This window comes from Rhinopithecus roxellana, chromosome 3 (assembly GCF_007565055.1).
Source record: "Rhinopithecus roxellana isolate Shanxi Qingling chromosome 3, ASM756505v1, whole genome shotgun sequence".
Taxonomy (NCBI): Eukaryota; Metazoa; Chordata; class Mammalia; order Primates; family Cercopithecidae; genus Rhinopithecus; species Rhinopithecus roxellana.
This window is the reverse complement of record NC_044551.1, coordinates 45525-54736: the sequence shown is the minus strand read 5'-3', so window position 1 is coordinate 54736 and position 9212 is coordinate 45525. Positions and strand designations below refer to the sequence as shown.

General features: G+C 39.4%; 1 protein-coding gene across 2 annotated transcripts; it reads right to left on the bottom strand.

Annotated features, from left to right (window-relative positions):
• Window positions 1-536: 536 nt before the first annotated feature.
• BTF3 (basic transcription factor 3) lies at window positions 537-7610 on the bottom strand. 2 transcript variants are annotated; one of them, XM_010363465.2, is made up of 6 exons: window positions 7456-7610; window positions 6813-6881; window positions 3442-3555; window positions 2915-3116; window positions 1640-1696; window positions 537-842 (listed from the first exon to the last, which is right to left on the bottom strand). In XM_010363465.2, exons 2-6 carry the CDS (start codon window positions 6879-6881, stop codon window positions 796-798), a joined length of 489 nt encoding a protein of 162 aa, XP_010361767.1. In that variant the 5' UTR covers window positions 7456-7610; the 3' UTR covers window positions 537-795. The 2 variants fall into 2 exon arrangements, with proteins under 2 accessions (XP_010361767.1, XP_010361757.1); XM_010363455.2 differs by having other exon boundaries at window positions 7215-7579.
• Window positions 7611-9212: the final 1602 nt, after the last annotated feature.

Genomic DNA, 9212 nt, shown 5'->3' with positions numbered 1-9212 from the left:
ATAAAAACATAACCCTATTCATTAGTGTTGACACTTAAGGTAGACAGTGACCCAGGAGCCATTCCTATTCTAAACACTACCTTTTCCAAGTCACCTTATAAAATAGCCTACAAAGAAGGGATCTGGAAATTACTTTTACTTTTTACAAGTTCTAAACCTCAGGTTACATCTACAAAAAGGAACTATTAGTTCTTCACAAATTGAGGAATAAAGGAGGTAACACCAAGGTAATTCAGAAAAGGCACTTAACATATGCCTACAATAGAGAATAGCACGGGGAAAAGTCTGTTTATCTACTCTATTCTCATATTTACACCCACCACATACCATGGAAGCACTAAGGACTGTTGGAGAGAAAAGTTTTCAAACATGAGAACTTTATACCACCTTTGTTACACTACACTGTGATTTTAAATCTTTAATCAAATCCCAAAGGTTATCAGCCATATTACATACCATGATTAGCTTTCTATAAGCAATTTTGTTTTACTGTGTACAGATCGGTGTCAATAAAATAATAATAAAAAAAAAAACTGTATACTAGGCAAAGAACTTTATTAACCTTTGTTTCAAACTTGATTCCCAGGCTTCTTCGGCTTAATTAGCTGCAAAGAATGAATTGTGTATAAGCAAAAACTGAAAAGAGCTGCAGTGTCCAAGGGGCTTGGGCTTAAAAATATTAGAGATCTAGATTTTATCAGATCCATAAACAAAAATTTCTTAAAAAGCAGTCATAATATAAAATAGCAGCTCCCAGTAACTTCTTCAAGTTTTATCTTCAGAAGTTGACTCAATTCAGTTTGCCTCATTCTTGGAAGCCTCATCAAAATTCTCCACAAGATCTAGGAAAAGGAAAAGAGTAGAAATTCTTAAAAAAGCCAAATCTACAAATCATCATCAATCTTGAAAGGGGATGAGGGAAAGACATTCATTTGCCAGTGATAATAAATACTGTGTCATAGCCCCAAGAACAAGAATGGAGGGGCAAAAAAAAAAGCCCCTCCCCCCCCCCCGCCACCCCATCCCTTCTCATAGACTGGTCAACATAATATGGGGAAGCAGAACCAAAGAATACAATGACACAGAATGTTAAAATTTTCCTGGATTCCTAAGGATACCTGTCTATGCAAAATGGGAATATTTGTGAGTCTAGTGATTCTCCTGCCCAATAAATATTTTAGAAGAAAGTAAATTTATCCAATAACAAGAGACAAAAATGTCCATGATTCCCAAAGGAGTTATGCTGCTACAGATTTTAGAATGCTTTTATATATATATATATCCCAAGATACCTGAACTACTCCACACCGTCTTGTAAATTCATGAATTTCAAAGTAGGGAGCAAGGGTCATTAGTGCTCTGCAGATAATAGTTATATTTAGGGTACTATATATACTTATTTACTCAATATTTAAGATTAGATACCTACACATCCTTGGGATCCCACACAGAAACAAGCCAAGTCAAGTCTATAAACATAATTCTCAATTACCTAATATTGCATTATTTTTCTCATTCTAAGTAAGGTCTATGTCCATCTTAACTTACCACCTCTCTTCCCCGGGTAGTTTATCCTACAAAGATTTCTTATTCTCCCTTGCTAAGATTCCCTAGGTTAACCTCAAGTAAATGTTCCTACCTGGAACTTCATCATCATCATCCTCTCCAGTAGCAAGTGGTGCTTTTCCATCCACAGCTATGAAAGGAAAATGTAAACATTATTTGTCTAGGTTTTTAATAAATAACCACTCCCCCCCAAAAAAAACAGATGAAATGCCAAGTGTTGTTACATCTTATTTCCGTGATAAGGGACATTTGGGATTTTATCTACGATACTATCAATAACATGATATTCTAATGTCTACAAATGGGTTAAAATACTAGGAACAGCCAACAAACAAAATTCCATACCCATCCTTTCAATCCCTCTGGGCCACCATAGGCCCTGAGGTAGTATAAAGGCAGTAGGGAGCTCTTAGAGTGCAGGTAAAACCCACATACCAAATCATGGTAAGATTTATTTTGGGAGACAAATGAAGATGCCATTTTCTCAACTACTTTGTGTGTGGCATAAGGGTGATGCTCAACCACTTACTGAAATGAAAAAATTAAAGTAAAAAAATTAAGAGTCTGTGAGTGGTAAGCATCCACTCTACTCTATCACACAAGAATATGAACGTACACAGGAGAGTTATGTACTAGCCCCATACAAGCATCAGTGGGATACTTCAAAAGCCTACTTCAGCTCTGAAAGCCCTGACAGTTTAGAACCTGCAACTCAACGTGACAACGAAAATGAAAATTGAGGCAGATTGAGTCGATACCTAGAAAAACATGGGTAAACTAAAGAGCCATATATAAGCCTCTGACTTGCTCCTGCATTCCCATTCTTCAAAATTTTAAGAAGGCAGAAAACAGCGTAACACTGCCACATACTCAGATGTATACTCAGCTACACTATTTTCTGTCCTGAATAAAATCCCTATCACACTGTAATTAAAAATGCCAGAATATTGGCAGGCCATTTTTAAAAGATTACTGGTAATATCAACTATAAGATGAAACTGAAGTAATTTCATAATTTACACTAATTTTTTTTCAATTCCAAACTTACAAGTAGTTATTGGCAAAGCACCAAATTAAGATTTTCATCATTTCTAGTTAATATTAAGTGTCTGATCCAAATCAAGTAAGTAGAAAACATTCCACAAAATCAAGTGTAACGATCATAGTATGCTACATCAATTACTGCAAACTTGAGCAAGGACACTTGCTTAAAATCAGTTACAAATCTGTTATTTTTAAAGCTTGCATTTCTAAACTTAAAAATACTCATATCCATTCTGAGCCCTGAGATCAGAAATCAGCTGCTAAATGAGTAATTCCCTGGCAAAACCATTACTAGCAAACTCACATTGTTTGGGCAGAGCTTCGGCCAGTCTCCTTAAACTAGTCAGACTATCTGCGCCAAGCTGGTTTAAGATGCTGGGTAGCATTTCTGTCAGCTGCTTCGTCTCAGCATGGCCTGTAATGGTGAAAGTGTTCGCTGCCAGAGATGCCTGAACTTTAGGGTTGTTAAAGTGGATCACTGTTCCTTGGTTTGTAAACATATTCACCTATTAAGAAAATAAAAATTTTAATTAGCAATGCTGACCAAAGTCTCTTAAAAGACAAATGTTTTATTAAACGAAGTCTGCCTAACTAATCTAGTATTTTGCTGCGAAGCACAGGTGAAATTTTGCCTGGAATGGCATATGCATTCTAATAGTCAGTTTTAATGATCTCCCTGATATTTATTAATTTATGGTAGAAACACATCGTAGGGACTTTGAAGTCACTAGGTAAAACAAAAACAAAAACAAAAACACCCATTTAATGCATGAATGTTAACTTTTCCCAGCCAAATCTTGTTTTTTTAAAGAAACAAAATTTGACACTTGCCTCTTCAATACCGGAGATATTGTTTACCCCTAACTTCTTTAAGGAGAACTGAAGTTTTTTATCATCTGCTGTGGCTGTTCTATGAACCACCTTCTTCTTTCTGCGAGCAGTTCCCTAAAGTCAGGGAGAAGAGGAAAGAAAACAGCACATTTATACCACAACAGATATTTTTCAAATGGGAATAGTTTCCAATTCATTTCTGACCTTTGGATCTGTATAAGAACATTACCATAATCATAAACTTATGCAGTGAGCAGGCAGGCTAAGGCAAAGATAGAAGTAAAAAATGGGAAAGGAAAAGAATCATCTTTACAAAGTTCTACTTTTACATTTGCTCTAGAAGTGATCAAAGAGGTAGCATGTGTCAACCTAAATTAAGCATTTGAAAGAACTCCACATCCAGAATTATTAACCTTTTCTGTTTTTTTTTTTTTTTTTTTTTTTTTTGAGACAGGGTCTCACTCTGTTGCCCAGGTTATAGTGGCTCAATCTCAGCTCACTGCAACCTCCGCCTCCCAGGTTCAAGCGATTCTCCTGCCTCAGCCTCCCAAGTAGCTGGGATTACAGGCACTCGCACCATGGCTGGCTAATTTTTGTATTTTTAGTAGAGATGGGGTTTCATCATGTTGGCCAGGCTGGTCTCAAACTGCTGGCCTCAAGTGATCTGCCCGCCTCGGCCTCCCAAAGTGTTGGGACTACAAGCGTGAGTCACTGTGCCTGACTCCTTTTCTGTTTTTATATTAAATAAAAATCAACACCCAAATTAGTATTTACAGGCAAGATAGTGTATGGAACAATCAAATGAATCTGTATATAGACTTCTATAGCACTCCAGAGTAAAGTCTGAAGTCCTTACACCTTAACCTACAAGAGCCGTACACAAACTGTCCTGCCCTTAATATGCCACTCCTGACTGCATCTGCTACCACCCCTCTTCAGCCAAATAAACCTTGGCTGTTCTTTGAACAGGCCAAGCAGGTTATGACCCAAGGGTCTTTGCACATGCTGTTCCTCTCTTTCTGGAACATCTACATGGCTCTTTCCCTCACTGCAGATCTCAAGTCTTATGTCACCAGGTCAAAGTGGTCTTTCTCAACTATCCAAAGTAAAATAGCAACTTCCACACTCACCCATCAATTTCTTTCTATCCTGGTTTATTTCTCTTCATAACATTTATTACTATAAGAGATAAATACATTTTATCATCCATCTCCTTTCACTAGAATGTAAGCTCCATAAGGACTTCTGTTTGTTGCTATAAACCCAGTATCTATAACAGAGTCTAGCTCATTGAAAGCACTCAAGGAAAGGCTATCACACTCAACTACCTCATTTTCCCCCAACCTCCATCCCTATTCCTATTCATCCTTTAAAATACTCAAGTCATTACCTCTTGTGTGCCTTTCCTAAATTCTACAACTACCCCCTTTCCCTATGCCTAATCATTCCCATCTCTAGATTTTGAAAATGCTTTTACTATTGTACTATGTATATTACACCGTGAAAACAGATTTTTTTTTTTTTAAAAAGACAATAATCAAATTATCACCACTGCTAGGCCTAAAGCCCACCTAGGGACTTTAAACTTCCTAAATTTTATATTCTCAGGATACAACATAGTAAAGGCTTAAATAAATCTTGTTATTTAACTGAAGAAAATATCTATAGCTACCAAAAAAATAAAAAAAAAAGTACTGGTTACTAACCTCGCCCAACTATTAAGAACAAAAATCACTTTGAAATGGTCATGTATGTATCTGGTTTCCAAAGAATCTTCTCTAAGAAATTCAAAGGAATTTCTAAGATTGTAAAGACAAATCCAGCATACCTTCTATAGGTTTCAGACACTTCACATATGTCGAGTTCAATTTTCACTTATTATTAATGCTCTGATTAGATATGAAAATAAAAGGCTTTTGTAACATTTACCTAAGAGCACCTAACACCTGCAGTTTTCTCCAAAGCAAAATTAACTCACCTAATTTCACATCACATAAGTACGCTTCTTAAACAGTGTAGAAATGTTTCCATATTCTGTGACTACAGAAATACTTCTTGTATTATTAGCTAAATGAGTATTAAGATGTTAGGACACAAATTTAATCTTGTATCAGCTTTAAATATCCTAGCAAATCTCAAGATTTTCCTTTACCCTAAAGTGATGTCTCCCAAAGTTAAAGCCTAATGATGAGAGTAACAACAAAAAGACTGCACATAAGCATATTATTCAAATTACTGCTTCTGAAACTGTACTGAAAGTAAGAGTGGTTAAAAACACCAATATAAGAGCATCCAAACACTGATACACAAAAATTTGAGTTTTGCTGGCACTTGAAGTCCAGTCTGGTAACAATTGATTAAAAAGGGCAAGAAACACCTAACGTTGTTAAATATGTGGGTGTGGATCTTGAAGACTGCTAACATTAGCAAAAATAAAAAGTAAAAAAAATCAGGATAAATTCACCGCTGGCAAAGTTCAGTAACTTAACAAAGCTGTATATTATTAAGTCTAAGTGCAACTTCTGGCTATCTCACAGCTGACTCTAAGTTAAACGCTTAAAGTTGGGAAAAACTAATAGGCAATAAACACGTACTATGGAAGCTTTACAAGTTTTACCAAGTAGAGACATGCTGTGTTTCAACAAGCTGCCACACCTTGTTAAATACTAAGAATGTGCTAACAATACAAACTAGGTAGACCTCTGTCTACAGTGGAGTTCTTATTTAAGTAAATTACAGGACAATCTAAAAATCAACTTCAAAAAAGAATCCCCTTCCACCAGAAAGAAACAATTAATCAAAAACTGATCATTTAAAAATCAGTCACTTTAATTCCCTCATTTTTATAGTAATATAAAGTCAGAAAAGGAAATACACCTACTTGGGTTGTATTTTCAAATCTAACGGTCACTGCTCTTAAACTCCAAAATGTACCTATATCTTCAAATACCCTTGAAAATATGCAACTACCCTAAAGAATATTTGGTTCAGAAAGCAGTACAGAAAGGTCTCAATTTACAAGAGACACAAACAAGCACTGACTTTATACAACTTGGGCCAAAACAAGTCAAGGGTATGATGTGCACAACGATCTAACTGAAATGACACAATTTCCTTACAAATTAAATTAGGAAACACTTTTGTTCTACTTATACACTGTAACACTGAAAACACAAACATATTCACACAAAAGCGATGTTTTTAGCTCGTCTCACTGACGTGTCTGTAACTCTCGTCTCCCCGGCTACTCGGGATTTGCTAGCTCCATGAATTTCCCTCGACAGGCAAAGTTTGTCACCGATAATAGAATATGTTTTTAAAAATACCTAAGCCTTTAAAAAAAAAAAAAAGCCCGAACTATTAAAACTTACTTTCCCACCAATGCGCACTTGTGCCTGCAGTTTGGCGAGTTTTTCCTGGTTCATGATTGTTTCTTTCATCTAGAAAAAGAGGAAATCCTCAGCAAGGATAGGTTTAGCTCACTCTAGCATTCCATGCTCGTTATTTCCCAAGATAACAGCAGGAAAATAAACGTCCTACACAGGCCGAAACCTGGACCCCAAATCCACCCCGCAAAGCTCCAAATTTGGGTTTCCAGGGAGCCCAAAGAGCACCCGCCTCCCCACACTCCCCCACAGCTCCCCGCTCTTGGCAGGCCCGGATCAAGGGCTCTACCCCACGCCTGGCCAGCACCCCCCACCCGTGGCCCTGGCCTGGCCTCGGCCTAGCCAGGGCCTGCCCGGCCCGGTCACTCTCCGCAAGCCTCGCGGTACCTGAGGCTCCTGTCCTCGGGTTCCGCCGCGAGGTGGAGGTAGAGACAGCGTCGCCTCGCCCCCAGGGCAGCCGCCCCTGGCTCGACCTCGCCCCCGAGAGTCAGCCTGAGCGGGTGCGCCTGTCCGTCGCATCGCCTTCCTCTCCTCCTCTGCCCTGTCCCTCCCTGTCTCGCTCCTTCAGGGAACTTCCCGCCCCCGCTCCCGTCCTCCTACCACGCCGCCGTCCAGAGCCTTTTTGTACCTTGTCGGAGCGAATAAGGGGCCGCGCGGGGGACTAGGGTTGGTGCTCAGGGGGTCTCGGGTGGACCAGCTGAGATTAGGCGCACACACGCGGGGACGCAAGATGGCAGCTAAAGGGAGGCCGGAAGTGACACAAGGCCCCTTCCTCCAAGAGTCAGGAAACTGACTTCGCCGCGAGCTCAGTTCTTCCTTGCGCACGCGCGCCAGCGTATGTGACGGTAGGGCTAGTGCGTTCTCTCCTCCTCCTCTTCCAGTGGCTGCCGGCTGCAGGCCCCACGAAGGACTTCTGGCTTCGGGCGCCGCCCGTACCTCTGGGAGAGGCCACAAAGGGGTCGGAGAGCGCGGTCCTGTGCAGTTAGGGTTAAGTCCGCTCAGTCTCCATTGGGCCCTGATCCTGAAGTTCTGTACCCTCCGAAGAAAGGGCCTGTTCACGTTTCCCGGAGACGCTGGAGGTGCCCAGCTTGTGCTCACCACTCGAGCAGCCCTACCCTTGCTGGAGGTGTAGGTTGGGGAATTGTAGAATTTCCCTCTCGGCCCGAATGGGCCATTACCAAAGCATTTTGTCAAAAATAGTGAAGTTAGTTTTGCTCTCCAAGATGAGGTGGTGTGGTAGATTGCGGGACCGAGGTTCAGAATTTCTGGGGGCTGTAGCCCCGAGCCCCACACCTCAGAATGCAACTCCATACGACGAAGGAACTGGTAATGCGCATTTCAGCCAATATAGCAGATGACTAACCACCTTAAAACCCTCTACACAATTATCTTGTTTATCAGGAAAAAAATTGACTCCTAGATACCGAATTGGCATAGATTTGACAATTAGCAGTTCACGGTTAAGCAGACTTTATCTATCTTAATCCAATCAAAGGAAAATTTCTGCCTACTGTGTTTGGAGAGACAACTCGTGGATGTGAGTTAAACTTTGCTAAACCCCAGGACAAGCTTTAAGACAAAACTGCTGATACTTAAAATGGCAATTTAAATAAAAATGCTGTCTGATCAGCCTTTTTGTGGTCTTAACCATGAAATGTTTTTGCGTATTCAAAAGTGAGTCCGAAATCTTAGAATACAATGTATATAGCAAGAAAACTTGTGTAAGTGCAGACTCCTCTCCAGTTAAGATCAATGTTTAAACTTTTTGAATACTTTTTACGTATAAGTTTGTTGAAATTGATGTCTCAAGAACATAACTGGTGAGGACAGCTGTATTGCTTTTTAGAATAATTGTTACAGTTATATTTACAAAAAACAATGTTGCTTCAGTTAAAGATGAGTGAAGTTTAGTTCAGGAAAGGGTGTTCGTAATGGATCACCTTCCTAATGACAAAGGCCAAAATGGCAGTACCAACAGTTCTGTGCTCTGGAGATATTACAAAATACACAGAAAGACTCCCCCTTTTGAGAGAAATGTCTGTCCAGGAACAGTTTTTCCTCTCCTCCATGTTATATTGGAGACATTTGAAACGTCCTAGTCACGTGGTGTTTTCTGAGCTTTTATAGAAAAAAGATTCTATGTATGTAACCTGCCACCTGACTTTTTTTTTTCTTTTTCTTTTTTTTTTTTGCCTGCCTTCCCCTCTGCCCTGACTCATCTTTTAATACACCTGTTTTCAGGAAATATTGTGAGCTACTTTATTTGTTTATTTTTATTTTTTGAAACCAGGGATGCTGCTAATTTTATTTTTATAATTTTTTTAAATGTAAAACTTTAAAAATATTAAGAGATGGGGTCTCAGTTTGTTGCCTAGGCTGGGCTCA